The sequence below is a fragment of the Eurosta solidaginis genome, chromosome 5, assembly GCF_040869045.1.
Source record: "Eurosta solidaginis isolate ZX-2024a chromosome 5, ASM4086904v1, whole genome shotgun sequence".
NCBI classification, from domain to species: Eukaryota; Metazoa; Arthropoda; class Insecta; order Diptera; family Tephritidae; genus Eurosta; species Eurosta solidaginis.
In genome coordinates, this window is record NC_090323.1 from 270,647,092 (window position 1) to 270,669,622 (window position 22,531).

General features: G+C 39.5%; 1 protein-coding gene across 1 annotated transcript; it reads left to right on the forward strand.

Annotated features, from left to right (window-relative positions):
* wit (wishful thinking) lies at positions 1-22,448 on the forward strand. Its single transcript, XM_067790579.1, has 6 exons — positions 1-306; positions 14,603-14,726; positions 14,784-15,035; positions 15,097-15,254; positions 17,029-17,434; positions 17,496-22,448. Exons 2-6 carry the CDS (start codon positions 14,666-14,668, stop codon positions 19,613-19,615), a joined length of 2,997 nt encoding a protein of 998 aa, XP_067646680.1. The 5' UTR covers positions 1-306; positions 14,603-14,665; the 3' UTR covers positions 19,616-22,448.
* Positions 22,449-22,531: the final 83 nt, after the last annotated feature.

The window sequence follows — 22,531 nt, forward strand, 5'->3', positions numbered from 1 at the left end:
CGCCACAAACAGTTGAAGACGAACAACGCTGAAGAGCAGAAGTGAGCAAAAGTCGCTGGCGCCGGGTAATTGTTCTGACCAACAACAACCACAATAGCACACAAATACTAAACCACAATTCATATACAAATGTGTAGAATAAAGTTATAAAAAAGAAAAGTATTAACAAAATAAAAATGGTATAATGAAAACAATAAAGTAATAGCACAAAATATAAACGATTTCACAAGAATTGATACAACAACAAAATATTACGCAGAGAAAATATTGCAAAATTTGTATGCAAAACGCCAAACAAAAAAATAAGTAAGCCACAAAGTGTAAATGCAAATTAAACGAGAAAAACTAAAAATCATATTTTTGAATATGGTTTGAATTGCTAATGCATTAAATTATCTAAATTTATCTGAGGATCAATAGAAAAAGTTAAAATATTCACACATTTTTCATTGACAAAGAAAATTCAAGTTTTTTTCGAGGGCTCTTGGAAAAATCAATTCATTCTTACTCCGCACTCGATTGCTGACGTTGACGACGCTGTTGACTACGTAGTCTCTACTGTTGTTGTTGTTTTAGCTGTCGTTGAGACTGTCACCACCATTCAACATAAATGATGCCTGTAGCAAAGTTGCATTTAAAATTATGTCGCAACAGTACACGGACAAACTGCAAGCACCCAACCACCCACCCAACCCATCGCTTAGGCGACGCTTACTTACACACAGCAAACTTACCACCCCACTTTGGTTTTGCAGTACAAGCGCACAACAAAGATTGAAAATCAGCTAGAAGAAATAATACTTGAAGGGCACTCCACTCCTCCCTTCCCTTCTCCAAACCGTTTAAAAGGGTGAAGGAGTGCATTCTGCTTTTGGTTTACACTGAACGTTTAAGTATGTGGTCGCTGCCCGTTCACTAAACTCTTGAGACGAAGTCTGTCGCGGACGGTCTCCACCACTCCAAACCTGCATTGTCGGTTTAGCTGACGGCGATGTGCACTGTTGGATTAGGGTGTACATTATATGAAGTAGGTATGAGGCCGCAGACTGCGCTGCAGCTGAGGCAGTAAACAAAATTGTGAAATGTGCAATACGAAAAGCGGTAAAAAATACTTTGTGGAGCGCGCGTCAGTTGTAGAAGTCGAAACGAGCGCAACGATTTGAAAAAAAAGACACCCCACAGTGACTTGAACGCTATTTTGTTGTTGTTGTAGTTAAAACTTTACATGCAAACTTTAGTCAGTGAAGTAGACATGGCATTTGTAATATCGTACATAAAATGAAGACATAAAGACAATGACAACAACACAAAGGCAATTAAGCAACGGCGCCAGTGGAAATGCACTTGGCTTATTTGGACACACACGAAGCGGCGTCGAAACAGTGCATTGGGCTAACCAGTTTCCTAAACTTGGTTTTTAATAGCGCGCCTGGTCTTTTACTTATCGTTGTTGGTTTAATCTGTACCTATTTTGTGTGCTCCACTTCCTACTCTGTCGATGTTTTGTCTCCGTTTAGGACATCATTCTACCCCACAGATTGTGAACACAAATTGCACGACTTTACTTGAGGAAATCGCATAAAATTCACAGAGTGGTGGTTGAATATGCAGCGAAATCAATAATAAAAGGAAGATGAAATAAAAAGGGCAAATTGTGAAATTGAAATGAGATAGTTATTGAAATGATTTCGTGTGGCAGAAGATGAAAAAATCTGCTATAGAAACGAAAACCTATAATGAATAATAAAAGCACAACAAACAGACCCAATAAATCGAAAAGTGTTGCTAAAATGAATACAGAGGGTGAGGCAACAAAACGGTTACTGCAAGCAATAATAGCATAAGTCGGTATAACAAAGCCTTGATATGGTTTCTAAAGACCGTTTTCATTCCATCACTAAATTACCACTATTATCACTACTAACATATCAAGTGTTAAAATATTTAAAAACAAGTAAGGAAGGTTAAGTTCGGGTGTAACCGAACATTACATACTCAGTTGAGAGCTATGGTGACAACATAAGGGAAAATAACCATATAGGAAAATCAACCGAGGGAAACCCTGGAATATGTTTGTATGACATGTGTATCAAATGAAAGGCATTAAAGAGTATTTTATGAGGGAGTGGGCCAAAGTTCTATAGGTGGACGCCATTTAGGGATATAGCCATAAAGGTGGATCAGGGTTGACTCTAGAATGCGTTTGTACGATATGGGTATCAAATGAAAGGTGTTAATGAGTATTTTAAAAGGGAGTAATCTTTCCAGGGATGACTCTAGAATGTGTTTGTACGATATGGGTATCAAATTATAGGTATTAATGAGGGCTTTAAAAGGGAGTGGTGGTTGTTGTATAGGTGGTCGCCTTTTCGAGATATCGCCATAAAGGTGGATCAGGGGTGACTCTAGAATGCGTTTGTACGATATGGGTACCAAATGAAAGGTGTTAATGAGTATTTTAAAAGGGAGTAATCCTTAGTTCCATAGGTGGACGCCGTTTCGAGATATCGCCATAAAGGTGGACCAGGGGTGACCCTAGAATTTGTTTGTTCAATATGGGCATCAAACGAATGGTGTTAATGAGTATTTTAAAAGGGAGTGGGCTTTAGTTCTATAGGTGGATGCCGTTTCGAAATATCGCCATAAAGGTGGACCAGGGGTGACTCTAGAATGTGTTTGTACGATATGGGTATCAAATTAAAGGTATTAATGAGGGTTTTAAAAGGGAGTGATGGTTGTTGTATAGGTGGTCGCCTTTTCGAGATATCGCCATAAAGGTGGACCAGGGTTGACTCTAGAATGTGTTTGTACGATATGGGTATCAAATGAAAGGTGTTAATGAGTATTTTAAAAGGGAGTAATCCTTAGTTCCATAGGTGGACGCCGTTTCGAGATATCGCCCTAAAGGTGGACCAGGGGTGACCCGAGAATTTGTTTGTACAATATGGGTATCAAAAGAAAGGTGTTAATGAGTATTTTAAAAGTGAGTAATCCTTAGTTCCATAGGTGGACGCCGTTTCGAGATATCGCCATAAAGGTGGACCAGGGGTGACCCTAGAATTTGTTTGTACAATATGTGTATCAAAAGAAAGGTGTTAATAAGTATTTTAAAAGGGAGTGGGCCTTAGTTCTATAGGTGTACGCCTTTTCGAGGTATCGCAATAAAGGTGGACCAGGGGTGACTCTAGACTTTGTTTGTACGATATGGGTATCAAATGAAAGGTGTTAATGAGTATTTTTAAAAGGGAGTGGGCCTTCGTTCTATAGGTGGATGCCGTTTCAAAATATCGCCATAAAGGTGGACCAGGGTTGACTCTAGAATGTGTTTGTACGATATGGGTATCAAATTAAAGGTATTAATGAGGGTTTTAAAAGGGAGTGATGGTTGTTGTATAGGTGGTCGCCTTTTCGAGATATCGCCATAAAGGTGGACCAGGGGTGACTCTAGAATGCGTTTGTACGATATGGGTATCAAATGAAAGGTGTTAATGAGTATTTTAAAAGGGAGTAATCCTTAGTTCCATAGGTGGACGCCGTTTCGAGATATCGCCATAAAGGTGGACCAGGGGTGACCCTAGAATTTGTTTGTACAATATGGGAATCAAATGAAAGGTGTTAATGCGTATTTTAAAAGGGCGTGGGACTTAGTTCTATAGGTGGACGCCTTTTCGAGATATCGCCATAAAGGTGGACCAGGGGTGACTCTAGAATAAGTTTGTACGATATGGGTATCAAATTAAAGGTATTAATGAGAGTTTTAAAAGGGAGTGGTGGTAGTTGTATATGTGAAGGCATTTTCCAGATATCGACCAAAACGTGGACCAGGGTGACCCAGAACATCATCTGTTGGATACCGCTAATTTATTTATATATGTAGTACCTGCTAAGATTTTAAGGGTTTTTTATTTCGCCCTGCTGAACTTTTTCATTTTCTTCTACTTAATATGGTAGGTGTCACAACCATTTTATAAAGTTTTTTCTAAAGTTATATTTCGCGTCAATAAAACAATCCAATTACCTTACCATATTTCATCCCTTTTTTCGTACTTGGTATAGAATTATGGCATTTTTTTCATTTTTCGTAATTTTCGATATCGAAAAAGTGGGCGTGGTCATAGTCGGATTTCGTTAATTTTTCATACCAAGATAAAGTGAGTTCAAGTAAGCATGTGAACTAAGTTCATTAAAGTTATCGTGTTAACGGCCATGCGGAAGGACAGACGGACGACTGTGTATAAAAACTGGGCGTGGCATCAACGGATTTCGCCCATTTTCACAGAAAACAGTTAACGTCATAAAATCTATGCCCCTACCAAATTTCAAAAGGATTGGTTAATTTTTGTTCGAATTATGGCGTTAAAGGTATCCTAGACAAATTAAATGAAAAAAGGCGGAGCCACGCCCATTTTGAAATTTTCTTTAATTTTTGTATTTTGTTGCACCACATCATTACTGCAGTTGAATGTTGACATAATTTACTTATATACTGTAAAGATATAAAATTTTTTGTTAAAATTTTACTTTAAAAATTTTTTTTTTTAAAGTAGGCGTGGTCCTTCTCCGATTTCGCTAATTTTTATTAAGCGTACATATAGTAATAGCAGTAATGTTCCTGCCAAAGTTCATCATGATATCTTCAACGACTGCCAAATTACAGCTTGCAAAACTTCTAAATTACCTTCTTTTAAAAGTGGGCGGTGCCATGCCCATTGTCCACAATTTTACTAATTTTTTATTCTGCGTCATATGTTCAACTCATCTACCAAGTTTCGTCGCTTTATCTGTCTTTTGTAATGAATTATCGCACTTTTCGGGTTTTTCGAAATTTTCGATATCGAAAAAGTGGGCGTGGTTATAGTCCGATATCGTTCATTTTAAATAGCGATCTGAGATGAGTGCTCAGGAATCTACATACCAAATTTCATCAAGATACCTCGAAATTTACTCAAGTTATCGTGTTAACGGACGGACGGACGGACATGGCTCAATAAAATTTTTTTCGATCCTGATTATTTTGATATATGGAAGTCTATATCTATCTCGATTCCTTTATATATGTACAACCAGCCGTTATCCAATCAAACTTAATATACTCTGTGAGCTCTGCTCAACTGAGTATAAAAATATATAGACCAGGAAATTTATCAAGGAAGCTCTCGTACGAAATCGTTGCACAAAGAACGTAAAAGAAGGAGAAAAAATAATTTGAAAAAATTTTTTTAAGTTAAATGGTTTTATTGAAAACAATAATCACATGAAGTAATAATAATATTAAAAGCTAGAAAATTATTAGGTAGGTCCTAGGTACTAGTCATCACACTCCTCATCAATCTAGGGCGTTGATCAGAGAATTAAATAAAAGCATTGGGCGCGTGAAATTTCTAAAAATGTGAGGCGTAGCATAACCTTATTAAGGTTCAGTTGGTCTTATGTATGACTATCAGTAGAAATTTGACGCGTCTAACGCTTTTATGTAATTGCCTATTATTTCTCATGCTATTTAGTTCATTTAGTGACTCATTATTACAAGGACTCTTTCCTGACAATTTGTTACAATCTAAGTCCTCAATACATAATTCTTCCAAGGAATTTACTCGACTCTGCACCACGTTCGATCCTTGCGCCACTCAGCGGCGATTTTTTCTTATTATTGCATTGTCATCGGGTTCGGAACTATATTCCAAGTTTCAAGCTTGTAGCTTATCGGGAAGTTACTTAAATATCAATTACAAAATTCGTTCACAACGGCCGTGCAGCCTGTCAATTCAAGCTAAATAAAACCGTTTAAAAAACAAAGCTTATATGCGCCCTAAAATACGCCAATTTTTTTTAAATCATTTTTGTACCGGTCTTTGGTTTCCTACAAAGGTATACTAATTATTAGAGATCCATTAAAGTTATACTAAATTTACATTGCACAAAATGCGTCATTTTGAGTGAAAGGTTTGAAATGCCATGCATCCCTAGGAAAAACGCTTTTCCGAAATGACTCATTTAATCACATTTGGCGACGGCAATCCACGCATGCGATTCACATACGCTTTCAGCATTTTCTTACTAAAAGAAACCCAGCAAGAACATAATGGTCAATGGTGTTATAATCTGAGTATTGTACCAGAGCTTTAAATGACAGTTTCCATTTACGTATGTACTGTCTAAAGCCAAACTGACAGTTCTACCAGAATCTGCTTTGTGTTTTTAATTTTCTTTTATTATTTTTTATCGCACTATTGTGCACATTCTTGTGATGGATGGGTGTCCTGGCAGTCGAGTCATGCGAGAAAGGATAAGCGAAATGCGAATTTTCTGTTGCAAAGAGTAAAGGGAAATATAACTTTATCATTATGTCGACTTAAGCTGTTATTGCATAGGAGCACAGAAACACTCAGACGAATATAACCATTTAACTAGCAAACAAGGAATTTAATTTATAATTATTTTCGCATTGCAATTTCTGTCATAAATGGGGGACACAAGCCGCTGGGGCCGGCGCGACCAACGCTGTGAGCTCACAAACACAAATAAAGAAATGGCGGGAAAGTAATAGCATAAACTTTTGAGTTAAGTCAAAATCACCAAATTTGCTTTTGTATTTATCAAGGATACTCAACCAACGAAACGATACCATTTTGCTTTGTTTAAAATTTAAATTACATAAGTTAACAAACCACTTCGTTAACGTTATAAACGTTATGAAACGCTCGATCTAAACGTTAGTTTCACTCACATACAACCGAACGCGTGCTATGGCTTTGATAGCACACTTCGTGTTAAGTTTTACGTTATTATTAACGTAGCAATAAAAACGACATAATTTCGTTTCGGTTAAAAACGAAATAAAATTTATTTTGATAACTGCTTTAACAATAACATTCGCAAGTGCTCCAACGGAAACGTTTGAAATTTCTTGATTAACATAAAACTTAATGTTACGATGCATCCTTGGTATTTATGTATGAGCACAAGTAAATGGTGTCCAACGTCCTAATTTGGGAATGGGCACCCTCACTAATAGACATTTTCAAAATTTTCATAGTACTTGCTTTTATTTTTGATACTGAAATTAAAAAGTCAAAAGGTCCAAAGTTAAAAAAACGTACACGTGATCTCACTTTTCCTTCATCTGGTTTCAAAATTGTTACTGTTGGGAGTGTCGCGGATATAATTAGTCCTTTAACTGGTATGAATACCAACTATGGCGGGAAACATTTTTTTGACCCCTCACAAAGATTGCCTTTACCAAAAGATGAAAAAGTTCTGCCTATAGGCGAACCTTCCTGTTCCTGTATATGCTTCATTGAAACTTACAGCTAAGTGAAACTTAAAATCCAGCTCGAGGCCAGAACAATAATTTTTTTCTAATGATAATTATTGTTATCTTTTAATTTTTCTAAATTTGAAAAATTGTATTTTGTTTTTGGAATAGTAAGTAGAAAATTTTTCAGACAATCTGCCATAGCTGCGCAGATAGATCCATTTCGAAGGGTGCTAAGCCTTCATCATCAGTACGCTTTAGGCATGCTGCGCTAACCATTTAGCTATACAGCGGTGGTTTGTTTGACTGGCAAATTTGCTACTTCTATTCCTTTTTACCAACTATATTTATTCATTATTTTCTAAAACAAAAAAATACCAATAATTATCATCAGAAAAAGGTTATTGTTCTGGCCTTGAGCTCGATTCGAACCTTGAATGATTTATCAATAGGCCGATAAAAAACAAAAACAATTGAAACTTAAAAGCATAATCTGGGAACACAGTGCTGAAGACAGGAACGGGATAATGCTCATCGGTGACAATATTTGAAAAAAAGCGAAGCATTTCGAACCCAAGTAGCCATAATCGACATTCTTAATAATCGGCAGTTAACATTTTAGTTTATTTTCGCAAAATGTTTGATGTTTGCGGACGATGTCAAACTATTTCTGACGATCCGTAATAGCTCTGACTGCACTAACTTGCCATCTGATCTGGACTCTTTTGCCGGTTGGTGCGCAGACAATAATTTATTTTTAAATACAAACAAATGCTGCGTTGTGTCTTATTCCAAAAAGACAACTGCGACATATTTTAACTACAAACTAAATGCTAAATCTCTTAATCGTTGTCAAGAGATTAAAGATTTGGGTGTCATTTTTGACTCCAAACTCTCTTTTTTCAGTCATATTGACTTCATTGTTGCACAGTCCTTTGCAATGGTTGGGTTCATTAGACGAAACACCAGTGACTTTAAGGACCCTATGACGTTGAAGGCATTTATATCTCCTTGGTCAGAAGTCGCCTTGAATATTGTTCAATAATATGGAATCCTTTTTAAGAATCTAACTCATATCAAATTGAAAGAGTTCAAAAAGTTTTTACGAAAATTGCTTTACGGATGCTTCACTGGCCAGACGACCTCCCATCGTATACCAGCAGGCGCAAATTGCTTGGTCTTCAGGCTTTGCACGACAGAAGAACTTGTATCTCACTGATGCTTGCATATAATGTAATAAACTTGAGCATAAATTGCTCCGATTTATCTAATTTGTTCATTCCATATATTCCACTGCGTGATCTTCGGCATAATAGATTATTTATCGAAATAAACTCATAAAACGAATTATGCTATGAATGAACCTATAACTAGGACTATACATCTAGCAAATCGATTCAGTAATGTTCTTAATTTTAATAACAGCTTATATAAGTTTAAGCTTGAATTGTTTTCTATTTTTAACTAGTCTGTAAGAAAGCATGTACTTTTAGACTGAATTAATTAAATAAATAAATAAATAAATATTTTGGCAGTTCCGTGTCGAGTTACGCATGTGATTTGTTCAAAGCGACAGCTCAATTGAATTGAAAACACCAAGGGCGGCCTTTATTCACCCTACATCTCATCATCTCAATTCATTTGGGGCCTATCCTCGGCTCTGCCTGTAAAACCGGGTCATCGCTACATTTCCGGTACGCAAAGACCGAAAATCTTCCGGGGAACTTTTGTAGTAGTTGAGAACTACAAGGGCTATTAACGGTTTTGATAATTTGCATATGATTCAGTTACTCATATTTTTAAATCAAGCATGACTTTCTGTATTAAAACATTTTTTGTTATCATCGCTGTAGTTCGGTGAGTCATACGGAATCTGGTTCAAGGTCACAATGATTTTGTATAAATGCGTACACATTTGTTTATAAATGGTTATCATATTACATTTTGATGGAGTTAAAAATTAATTAGAAAGCAATTATTTAAAGTGGGGAACAAAAATTAGTACAGCGCAGCTTTTACATTATTTCTTGTGAAAATATTAGGGTGATCCTTATAAATCAAATTAACGATTTCTATAACTAAATCAAAAATATCACATATAAATTTTGGTTCCGATTGCGGAAGGTTCAGAGGTGGTTTCGCAAAAGGGTGAAAGTTAAGTTTTCTCACAGAAATCAGTCCACTGGATGTCCTGGTTCAAACCATACAAAACACATTTGAAAAGTGCATACAAAATTCTAATAAATTAGGCGAAATTTGGTCCATATTTTCAACTTTCTAATAAATGTTTTCAAAGAGTTTCTGAGTTTTAAGTTTTGAGCCAAATTGAACGAAATCTAATTTATTTTTAACGACTGGTGGAACCCAGAGCGTATCCGCCAAAAGTTTGCTCTAAAATTCAGGATCAAAGCGAACGTCTGCTTCGAATTTTCAATTGATAAAAATCGATAAAGGTTGGGTTAGGTTAGGTTGAACTGGCCGGTCCATGAGGACCTCACATAGACTGATTGAGTCCGTACTGTTACCAGAAGTTTGTTTTAACGACCAATCTGAAAAACCCTATCAAAAACCAGGACCTATGTTATAAAATAACTCCGTCCTCTTGGCAAATACTAGAAGCTTCCTAGGACTTAAGCCACTTGCTGCTTCTAGATCTGACAGCTGTATCACTCCTAATAGCTGGAGTCTTAGCCTGGCAAGTGCGGGGCACGAGCACAGAACGTGCTCGATCGTTTCCTCCTCCAACCCGCACTTCCTACATCTGCTATCACTGGCCAAGCCTAATTTAAAGGCATGTGACGCCAGAAGGCAGTGTCCAGTCAGAATATCCGTCATGAGTCTACAGTCCTCTCTTTTTAATGATAGAAGCAACTGTGTTAGTCTAAGGTTGTAAGACCTACACATAATATTCGACACTTTACAGCCCCGCGCTTGAACCCACGCTTGGTCCATCATGTGCACCTCTCTTCTTCGCTTAATCTCGTCCAATCTAATTGGGACGTCTACGGAGCAAGCTTCAAGGGATGCGCCCTTTTTAGCTAGTTCGTCCGCTTTTTCATTCCCATCTATTCCCATATGCCCTGGGACCCAATACAGATGTATGCTTCTCCCTGTCCCGATTCTCCCCAGAGACTGCTTACACTCTAACACGCATTTAGATGCTGTGCTATGCGAGATTATTGCCTTAATTGCTGCTTGATTGTCAATATAAAAGTTAACACGGTTGCAGCTTAAGCTATTCTCTTCCAGGGTTTCTACTGCTTTGGTTACGGCTAATATTTCCGCTTGGAAAACGCAACAGTAATCCGGCAGCCTGTAGGATCTGCTTATTTCCGGATCAGCGCAGTCTACCGCCATCGGTGTACACACGTATCGCCTCGTCCGCCATTTGCGCACCCTTGCGCCAACCATCCACCTATATTGTGGCCTGAAGATCTCCCTCGAAGCGCAGATAGGGAATCGGGTAGTCTGTTCGTCTTGTGATTGATGACGCTATACTACTATGGCCATGTGGTCGGCGCTCAAGCTGCCCCGAAGCACCGAGCCTGGTTGGAATGTGCAGAATGGCCCGTAATGCTAAGCATCGATAGTCTGCATACCCCCTATAATTTTTTGAGGTATGTTGTTTTTTGTGTGGCTTTCCACCAAACAAGAACTCCATAGTATAGAATAGGGCTTACAATCGCTGTAAAAACCCAATGAGAAAGAGAGGGCGATAGGCCCCACGTACACCCCAGCATTCTTTTACATGCATAGAGTGCCGTTGAGGCCTTCTTGACCCTCTCCTCCACGTTGAGCTTCCATGACAGCTTACTGTCAAGGATGATTCCTAGATATTTTATCCAAGGTTTCTCCTGTAGGGTCACCCCTCCTAACTTAGGCCTGGTCCAATTTGGGACCTTGTACCTCTTTGTAAACAAGACCATATCCGTCTTCTCCGCATAGATGCCCAAGTATGAATATCCCGAAGCGCCCGATCCATCAAAGAACTAATCGTTGAAAGGCACTTTCCACTTATGACAATTGCTACGTCATCTGCGTAAGCCGTAAATTTTACGGGTCCCTCATCGAATCGCCTGAGCAGTTGGTTGATGACCAGCGTCCACAGCAGAGGTGATAGCACCCCTCCCTGCGGCGTGCCCCTGTCCACTGATTTCGTGGCCTCGTACAATCCCCATTGTGATGTAATGTTTCTGCAATTTAACATGCAGCCGATCCATCTGATTAAGGCAGGATGTACTTTAATGTAATTAAGGCCATCCATAATCGCCCATTTTGCAACATTATTGAAAGCTCCGGCAATGTCCAAGAAGACTCCTAGAGCATACTCCTTATATTCCAGGGATTTCTCTATGCTTATTACCACCCTATGCAATGCGGTGTCTACCGACTTGCCTTTGGTGTACGCATGCTGTGTTGTGGAGAGCAGCTTTTCATCCACGTTGGACTTTATGTACACATCTATCAGCCTCTAAAAGGTTTTGAGCAGAAATGATGTTGGTAATGGGTCTATAGTCTTTGGGATACACGTGACCGATCTTCCCCGCCTTTGGTAGAAAAGCTACACGAGCAGTTCTCCAAGAGTGCGGTACATGATTCAGTCTTATGCACCCATCGAATATTATTTTAAGCCATTCCACGATCGTCCTACTTGAGACTTTTAGCATGGCCGGGAATATACCATCTGGGCCCGTCGATTTATACTTAGAAAACGTCTTCACTGCCCTCTTGATCTTGGTATCGGTCACCGAACCGGGCACTACTAGCTCTGAAGTGTGAGTGATGTCTGCTGGCTCTTCTAAACCGTCTCCCGATGGGAAATGTGTATCGAGAAGCACCTCAAGGGATTCCTCACTATTACGTGACCATTCCCTGTTCTCTTTCTTTATTAGTCCTTGGACTATGTTTCCCTTTGCTAGGACTTTTTTCAACCTTGCTGTTTCGCTGGAGTACTCTATGTCCGTACAGAAACTTTTCCATGAGTATCTCTTCGCCCTGGTAATTTCACGCTTGTAGATCCTCAGTAGATCCCTGTACTCGTCCCGACACGCTTCGATTTCCGCGGTCTTTTCGAGCTTAAACATTTCTTTTACCTGTCTTCTTAGGAGACCCAGCTCATTGCTCCACCATGGCGGCTTTGCTTTTCCTCTGAATCTTTATAGGGGGCAAGCTTTGTTATACGCAGTCATAACCGTCCTTGTTAGGAATTCATTCGACTCCTCCAGTTCTTCTACATTAGCAACCTCTTTGGGTTGTCCCAGTTTTGTTTCTACATGTTTCTGGAATTTAGCCCAGTTCGTTGACCTAGGGTTTCTAAAGGTTCCTCCCTTCTCTACCCTCTTTAGGGGGATGCTGAAGCTGATGTACGCATGGTCGAAGAAGGATGGTCTATCAAGAACCATCCAATAATACCTTGATATATCACGCTCGGAGCTCAATGTAATATCCAGAACATTGCTGGATGTTGGACCAATGTATGTAGGGACATTTCCCCTGTTGGCTATCTGCAAATTGGTTTGCAGGATGTAACAAAATAGACATTCGCCTCTCTCGTTCGTATCTGCTCCTCCCCACGCATTGTGGTGCGCATTTGCATCTGCGCCTATGACCAACCGCCCTTTGCGCCCTTCCTCCTGTACTAGCCTTTTGCACTCCATCGGTGGAAAATTTTCCGACAATTTTGTTCTGAAGTTCTCATTCGACTGCTAATCAGCATTCTTGTTGTTGTTGTTGTAGCAATGCTCGCCCCACCTAATAGACGCGACCGATCACGAATTGTCATCAATATCCTCTAACGGGAGTCCAAGGAAACTTGCCGTTTCAACAGTGGTGGACCATAAGGAAAGGGGTGTTAGAGGCGTTTGTTCCACATTACAATTAAAGAGATGGTTGGTGTCATGTGGGGACACATTGCAAGCAGGGTATACATTTTGAATGTCGGGGTTGATTCTGGATAGGTAAGAGTTTAACCTGTTACAGTATCCAGAGCGAAGTTGAGCAAGAGTGACATGCGTTTCCCTGGGGAGTATGCGTTCCTCTTCCGCGAGTTTTGGATAATTTTGTTTAAGTACTGGATTCACCGGGCAATTCCCGGCATAAAGGTCCGACGCCTGTTTATGGAGTTCACCAAGGACCTGCTTTTTTTCACTTCATACGGCTGGGTTCTCAGGTGCCGTATTTCCTCAAAATGCTTACGGAGATGACTCCTTAAGCCCCTAGGCGGTGCTGGTTCATCAATCAGATGTCTGTTGGGATGCCCAGGTTTCTGGGTATTCAACAGGAACTGTTTGGTCGGCATCTCATTTCTCTCCCTGATGGGGAGTATTCTCGCCTCATTATGCAGATGGTGTTCTGGGGACATAAAAAGACAGCCCGTGGCGATCCTAGACCAGTATTTTGGCAGGCCTGTAGTTTCTTCCAGTGGGTAGTTTTTAGGCTTGGCGACCATACGACGTAGCACGTAATCGGCTGGCTAATTGCTTTGTATGTAGTCATGAGCGTTTCTTTACCTTTTCCCCAGGTACTGCCAGCGAGGGATTTGAGGATCTTGTTACGGCTCTGAATTCTCGGAACAATTGCGGCTGCGTGCTCACCAAAATGTAGATTCTGATCAAACGTCACACCCAAGATTTTAGGGTGTAGGACAGTCGGTAGCGTAGTTCCATTGACGTGGATGTTCAAAATGGTCGACATTTGGGACGTCCATGTTCTAAATAAGGTCTCCGATGATTTAGTCGGTGATAATGCCAGGTTTCGCGAGGCGAAAAACTGGATAGATCAGGGAGATAGCCGTTTATTTTATTGCATAGCGCATCGATCTTTGGGCCTGGGCCTGTGGCCATTATTGTGCAGTCATCGGCGTAGGAAACGATTGTGACTCCTTCCGGTGGTGAAGGTAGCTTAGATATGTAGAAATTAAACAAAAGTGGGGATAGCAAACCACCCTGTGGCACCCCTTGTTTAATTCTCCTTGGTTGTGATGTTTCATTTCTAAATTGCACCGATGCCTGCCGACCACCCAGATAATTTGCGGTCCACCTTTTAAGACATGGGGGAAGGGTAGACCCTTCCAGGTCTTGCAGTAACGAGCCATGGGTGACCGTATCAAAAGCTTTTGATAGGTCTAGCGCTACGAGTACTGTTCTATGGTGGGGGTATTAATTTAAACCGCAATTTATCTGGGTGCTAATCAGCATTCTTCTTGGATTTCTATCGTAAATTAAAAGAGAAAGTGTAATTATGATTTACACAGATATAATCATTAAACATGAAATCATTATCGCCCAGCTCTGGCTTGCATTAATTATAGCTGATTAACAAAAATAAACTCATTTTATGTCTTTCCAGCAAAACGATGGCAGCGATAATTCGTTATTAAATTAAGACCCAGACGCCAATTAAAGCTATATTATGCCTACTTTCAAATTGGTCTACTACTTGGTGCTGTGTGCTTGGGTTCAAGCAAAAACTCGTAAGTTCGCATCAGTTAATTTTCGATGTTTCGTAATGCATTTCTATTTGTTCACAGCTGCACGCCCATTCGCCTGCATGAGTTTCATGGAAGATGAAAAGTTTATACAAGATGATGATGACTTCGAAGAGTACCAATCGAGTGGCGTACAGACTCAGTACAGCGCGGAAAATTTAAATGCGCTGGATATAGAAGCAACACCAACTGAAGCGGCCGCCGTGCCACATCGTCGTGTATGTCAAACCGATTACACTTTCTGCTTCGCACTTTGGCGTCAAACCCGAAATGGAACACGTGTGGAAAAACAAGGTGAGTTTTAGGTTCTTGCCACAGATTTATGACCACAGCTTTTGAATTTTATTCACACTAGGCTGCTGGAAGGAGAGCACCGAACGCAATGCCACATGCAGTCACTCAGAATGTACAAGCTCAGCGCCTACTTCGCGTAACAATTCGCTTTATTATTGTTGTTGCTCTGGCGATTCCTGCAACAAGAATGTCGCCGTGGTTGAGCCGGCACCACTGCAGGTATATTTTGGAGTACTTCTGAGCGGTCATACTATACCTTCAAAAGGTCATTGGTAGTTTTTAAATTCGCAAATTTCGCACTAAATTGATTTCGTTTTTGATTTCCTTGAGTTGGCTCACATGTGCCACATGTCATACCTCAGCGAGTCCGGGAAAGGTCTTTTAAGATCGGAAAGAAATGTCGTTTACTTTTAGGATAGATTTATCATGAGACTGAAAGGAAAGAGAAATAGCTTTGTAGAAAAAAGGAAGAGACGGCCAATAGAATATGGGTGAAGCTTGATAACATTGCTGATTACATGATGTATGGCACTAAGAAGGATCGGATAACCGCTTCCCAGTTAAGGGATAACTTACTTGGAAACTCTTATGGTTCATTGTGTTACCAAATTCTCTAAGCGAAACACTGGCATCTAATTAAGTGAAAGACCGCGAGGCAAAGAGAAAGTTAGGGAGGAGGCCGACACTGATCTTGAATATTTCCCACGGCGAGTGCGATGCGACCTGAACGCTATATTTATGCCTCGCCTTCTAAGCATAAAACTCATCGGCTCTTCTTAATCCCTTCGTTCTCCATACAGCTAACGCAGCCGTCCGAGATATTAAGGCGTACCGTATGTATTCCCATTGATCGGCGCCCTGTGAGCAATTCAATTACAATGGGTAGCTGAACTTTAGTAATACCTAATAGTCACATGTGCGAGAGTAGAGAGCTAGCAGAATACCAAAGTCTATACTGGAATCGCACCAAGATATAAGCGTGACAGTTTCCCTTTACTTTGACATCCAGATAAATCTTATAAAAATAAAGTTCATTTACAGCTCTGTTACGACCTGACATCGCTCGTGGTTGCAACGAACTATTTTAAAACTATAACCACCTGGATTCCGGAATATATATTTATATACCATCCAACTGTCACACTCCCTTAGCTGCAAATGGTACAATTCAACCGGAAGGGGCGAACCGTAAGGAATTGGATGTTCCACTGCCTCGCTGTAGTCTGCTGGGTGGAAATTTCTACTTGCGGGGTAGCAAGATGCTTCACGTGGTCTGCTGAAATCACTGGGTTCACCAAGGCTCATTTGTCCTACTTGATTTGGATTTTGATTACGTCTCAATATAGTGTAAAATTCTTCCTGATGCAACTGCATGGAGAATGATGAGATGAGAAACTCATATTGTCATTTATTCTTGGTTTTAAATTTTTTATATAACAAGGTCAAAGCATTTGGGCCTAGGTTCATTCTCCAGAGGATCTACCCAAGTCCAGATCATTAATATTCGAAATTGATGCGTCTTCTAAGAAATAATAGCTTACGTCATCGTTATTTTGTCTGGCATCACCACGGACCTTCATACAGTCCAAACGGGTTTGTGCTACCGGCGAAGCTATCATTTAATCTAAACTTACTGCAAATCATTACACTGGGCCAATATCCCATAGTGTTTTATCGGGTTGACCGCTATTCATACAGCCAATGTTTCAATCTCGTTTGGGACTGTTCCAAGATACTTACTTTCAAAAGCAAAGACCCCGTATACTCTCTTGAATATAACAAGTTTCAATTCAGTTCTTCTAGTCCACAGCATTCAAGCACCCATCGATCTGAAGAAGCAGCAGGAGCTTCAACAAATACGAAGTTAGAAACTACGAATGACCTTGAAATTCTTCATCTACTCAGGTTTTTGATCGTTTATATTAACACTCTTGTAGTTGAACTCACAGTTAGATTTTGACATAGTAAACACCTCATTTATTTTTATTTCCAGCTTTCAAAGCCGATTTACGGCCTAGCAAAAAGTGTTTCGATCAGATTTGTCGATGCTGGTTTGAGCGTGGTTTTAAGTTCAATTGTAGTACTGATTATGTGTTTGTCGGTTAGCGGTTTCGCGGCGTACCTATATGTACGTAAGGTTAAAGATAAAACGATGCCCGAGGAAGCGCCCTTAGCTCCATCAGGTCCAGGCTACAGTTCGAACCTGCGAAATGTCGATAATATAAATTTGATCTGTATGCTTGGTAATGGCAAATATGGCACTGTGATGAAGGGTGTACTGCATGACCAAGAGGTCGCTGTGAAAATATTCCCCGAAAGCCATTATCCATACTATATAAATGAACGGAACATCTACTCGCTACCTATGATGGACAGCCCTTCATTGTTGACCTATTTTGGTGAGTAAATATATTATCCTGCTCATTTAATTAGAAACTAATCGGTTTATATTTACGCAAGGCTATGATGAGCGGCACACGATGGATGGGAAAATCGAATACCAATTAGTATTGTCTCTAGCACCACTCGGCTGCTTACAAGATTGGCTAATTGCGAACACAATGGGATTCGAAACTTTTTGTGGCATGGCTAAATCAATTACACGCGGTCTCTCTCACTTGCATACGGAAATTATACGCGGTGACGAATATAAACCGTGCATTGCACATCGTGATTTTAATTCGCGTAATGTGCTCGTGAAAGCCGATCGTACTTGCTGCATTGGTGATTTCGGTTTTGCGCTAAAGGTATTTGGCTCAAAGTACGAGTATCGTGGCGAAGTAGCTGTGGCCGAAACGAAGAGTATTAACGAAGTTGGCACGCTACGTTATATGGCACCCGAGCTGTTGGAGGGTGCTGTTAATTTGCGTGATTGTGAGACCTCACTGAAGCAAATGGATGTTTATGCATTGGGATTGGTGTTGTGGGAAGTGGCGACACGTTGCTCGGATTTTTATCCACCAGCACAAATGACACCACCATACAAAGCGCCTTATGAACAAGAGGTCGGCACACATCCCACATTCGATCAAATGCAAGCGTTAGTGGTGCGTCATAAAGCAAGACCTCTATTTCCGCCAGGATGGGGTGGTGGCGCGGCTGCCAAACTTATAAACGACACTTGCGAAGATTGTTGGGATCATGATGCTGAAGCGCGTTTAACTTCTCTTTGTGCAGAAGCGCGCATGCAGGAGGCGACTGGTTTGAAACCGCGTTACTCGCACACACATTCACCGAGTCCACTATTGAGCGCAAATAATTTACTCATCACTGATCATTTGGATTGCGTGGAACGTAAAAGTAATTTGCTTCACAAACAAATATCGATGGAAACGTGCCATTCAGAGACGTCATCAATGCTACAGCCACCACCAAACCAAAAGATCTTACCACGCGCGCGCAGCATGGGAAGTGAACTCAGCATTGCGCCAGAGAAAAATCATCTCATACATACGCAACAACAAATACAGCCATATCAGGGGCGCAATCCCTGTCAGGAACGTAATTTGGCGCCAGTCGCAACGCGTCCACCACAGATATTGGTTGAGAAGAGTAAAAAGCATAGCTTCCAGAATGGACAAGAGAATAGCTTCTCGTGTCTTGAAGATGATGTTTCTGTCGAGGATTTAATATCTGCTGGCAACGCGAAAAAGATTGGAAATTTTATGTCAGAGACTGCATCAAGTATGGGTGAAGGTTTCCCTAAACAGCACAATACCGATCGGAAGTTGCGTGGTTGGCATGGTGTACGTGCGCTCATACAAAAGAAGCTTTTCCGCAAAAGTGACACTGATGTTGATGTATTTCAACGGCAATTTGGTTTTGCCGGCGATGAGAAATCAAATTTGGTCGATAATCGATATGCGGCTGTTATTAAAGGACTCGACAATAATGCTAGCGAAAGACTGACAAAAGCTGCAACCGTCAGTTTTATTGACGATCGCGGCAGTAATGGCGTAACTGCAACAAAAACCACAATGCTCAATGATGTCTACCCGCACACGAGGCGTCCAAATAATCTTGATTTAAGTCCCATGAATGGAGCAGTCATCACAATTGATGAACCGAGTGTGCCACCCTATGTTGCATCCAACAACAAATCAAATCTTATACAAAGCATCACAGAAGAGCACAATGTCGTCGAACCCAGAGTACGTCTACAACAATTGAATACACGCACCAGTACACCGTGTCATGTAGTGCCGCGTTCGCTTTCTACGAGCTTAATAAAACAAATAAATAATAATAACAATAATCTAATTAAAGACGAAGTGAGCACACTTAATACCCTAAATACGGCGCATAGCTTAAAAGAGGCCACATCTGCATCATCTTCGAACTCAACCGGACAACTTACAGCACCCAATAGTGCTGACACAAATTTTCGGCGGCAGCGTAGTTTGGAAATGTTTCGTGAGGTATTTAGCGGTCGTGGCAGTACAGAAAAGTTACGCGATCCCAGTCAACGTGTAAAAACACCAGGTGATGTGCCACCTTCGGTGCGCAAGGTGCGTGCCTCCAAAACGCTTAGTTTATATGATGATCGTATGATGGATTCATCGACGTTGGACATTCTCTAGCATGAGGAAGTTCTGCTACTGGAGTTGTAAGCTATTTGATTCAATTAAAGATCAGCTAGTTTACAAGACGAGTAAGCAGAACATAGAGAGAGAACAAAATTTAAAACGCAGAATATAGCGGAGCAGAAACAAAAATACTCGCGCGTTTTCCAAAATGTATTATTCTATATTTGGAGCTAATAGACGCGGTTACATTAAGCCTGTAATACATAGGATGGTCTTCGTAGTCTAGGTAGAAATGTATGTTTGTATGTATGCAGTATGGGACCTTGTATTTTTTCGTATTTAGAAGTCTATGCAAGGGTGCGTAATAACCAAAGTTCTTATAGCGTAATTTTTGAATGTTTTTTTGTACGAAATTTATGTAACTCCAACATAACGATTGTAAGATAGTTTTAAGAGTGTATGTATGTACAATGATTAAGTTTAGTTTTAGAAGATATTAAGAAAAGTGACAGAGAAAGAGAGCACATCAGTTTTTCCAGTAGTATGAAGGCGTCTTATTTTTGTATCCCATTTATTGGTAGGATCTCAATATAAATGTGCATCTCTAGGGAATTTTTTTATTGGTATAAATATTCTCGAATGTATTTGCACATATTAGTAAAAATTCTATAATGATATTGAAACGCTCATAACTTCTTACATTAGAGCACCGAAGGTATTTCTATATAAAATGTATATATGTATGTATGCATATTGCATAATGAATACACCAAGTTATTCATATGCTTACATATTTATAAAAAAATATAGGTACATTAATAATTCGCATATTTCTTTGAACTTTCTATAATGCCCGCAATTAGCGTTTTTATTGCTCTCTGGCTGTCATTGAAGATATTTGCCTTACCAGTTATGCTCCCATCATCGAGTAAAATATCTAAAGAACCCGATTAGGTTCAAGCCCCCACACCCAAGTCCAGTTTGAAGCTGTCGTTGTGGATATGTAAAAAATTGTCAATGGGCCTTGTTGTAAACCCAAATTAATGTTTTATTCTTCAATCTCCAATAACAATTCAAATAATTTCTATATTCATTCAGAACATTAATACGTTAAATGTAAAGCTAATAAGAAGGTTCGATTTACTGCAAAGTACAGATATGTATATGTATACAGTTGCAACGCTTCAATAATTCATCCTCAACAGGCCTCTCTTCCAGTTTGCTAAGACAATAATCTCTTTCATAACTAATTATGCTTCCTTCCTCGTGAAGAGCGGTAAATCCATCATATCAGTATTTAGCACAACACCACATTCCTAGCCTCAGCATAGGCGCATACCACAATTTTCATACAAAAAATATACATTGGTTGAATACATTAAATCATTCGACAACTATATAGCTAAGTTCGGAAGGTACCTTCCTACAAAACGGTGCTGATAGATGCACAAACACCCTAAAAAAATTGTATATACAAAAAAAAAAAAAATACAATAACAAAATACTCAGCTGTTTGAACGTGATGAGTATCAACAGACACTCAGCCTCATCTACGATCAATTGCCAAAGCGCTATGCCAATGAATTTCGGACAGACGCGCGCGACTCTGGCCCATCATCGATCTGTAGACTGCTATATGTTATACTTTCACCTATTCAGAATCAACCCCGATATACGCAATGCAAGTACTGCATGTTGAGTGTCTCCTCATGTCATCAACAATTTTTTCAAAGGCAGTGTGGAACCAATGCCTTCAACCCCTATGTCTCTTTGGTCCAATCCTATTGAAACTTAAAATTTCCTTGGACTTCCGTTGGACTGCTACTAGAAGAAGAACAACAGCAACAAAATAAAATACAAGGCGTGATACACCTCCGAAGAGAATTTAGACTCAGCTTCTCTTTCAATTTGTGTCGGGCTCATTTTAATTATCTCTACAAATCGGCGCGACGGGACCTACATGTTTATGTCGACTCCAAACGGCATCTACAAGGCAGATGCATTTTCAATAAAAAGCTTTTCATGGCAGAAATATATTCGGAGTGTTTGCGAAATCACTGCCGAAAACGACCCCGCTTAGAAAATTTTTTTTTTCTAATTGAAATAACTTGTTTCTAAATACGCAAGGAAGAGCAGCACCCAAGTTCCAACGTTCGCTAACGCTAAAACTCCATCGCCAAAAATCTCTAAAACAGTATCAAGTGCGCAGAAAAGCATGCAATATTTAGTACCGTGTGGTCATAAGGAACTTGCCATATGTCCTGCAAATAGTGCATTTTTAATGTTACACAGTGTATTCATATAATCAATGTAGAGCTACCGAATTAGTTTAACATGAAAATATTTACCGCTCTTTGAACCCGAAAAGCAGGAAACCAGTAGGATTTCATGAGTAATAAAATAACAAAAAATACTCCTTTAAAATCTAAACTGTGAACTACTACATTATGTCGAAAGCTTTTTGAAAGTCGATAAAGTCGTATGAATTTCAAAATGCCTTGTATTTCACCAATAAAATAAAAATAAGAATAATCATTGGTTATCTTGTAGAATTAATACTCCAAAATAAAAATATTTTAAAAAAGGGAAAAATAAGGCTACACTGTAACGAACAGTAAATTATATATAGAATAAGGTAATAAACGTATTTTTGTGAATAGTGTTCTACATACTTAACAAAATAAGCTGTGCAAATACTTATATACATATATTGAATTAAATATAATTGAATATATAAACACAATATTATAAAATAATGTACTAAATAAGAGAAAATAGGTAAAATACATATAAATGAATTTACAACAGCTATGTGCTTTTAAGTTTTTAACTGGAATATTGAATAATACAGAGGTACGTAACGATTTTAGTGCAATTCCTCCTACTTGCAACCCTCTACTAATGTTCGAATCACTAAACTGTTGAATAAATAACTCCAATATTTAATAATGCAAAATGGCCTTTATTAAA

Excerpts from the sequence above, each read along its gene's own strand:
- wit (XM_067790579.1), top strand. The coding sequence starts at position 14,666 with ATGCCTACTTTCAAATTGGTCTACTACTTGGTGCTGTGTGCTTGGGTT. Across the intron at positions 14,727-14,783 it reads TTGGGTTCAAGCAAAAACTC|CTGCACGCCCATTCGCCTGC; the intron begins GTAAGTTCGCAT and ends ATTTGTTCACAG. Across the intron at positions 15,255-17,028 it reads TTGAGCCGGCACCACTGCAG|CTTTCAAAGCCGATTTACGG; the intron begins GTATATTTTGGA and ends TTTTATTTCCAG.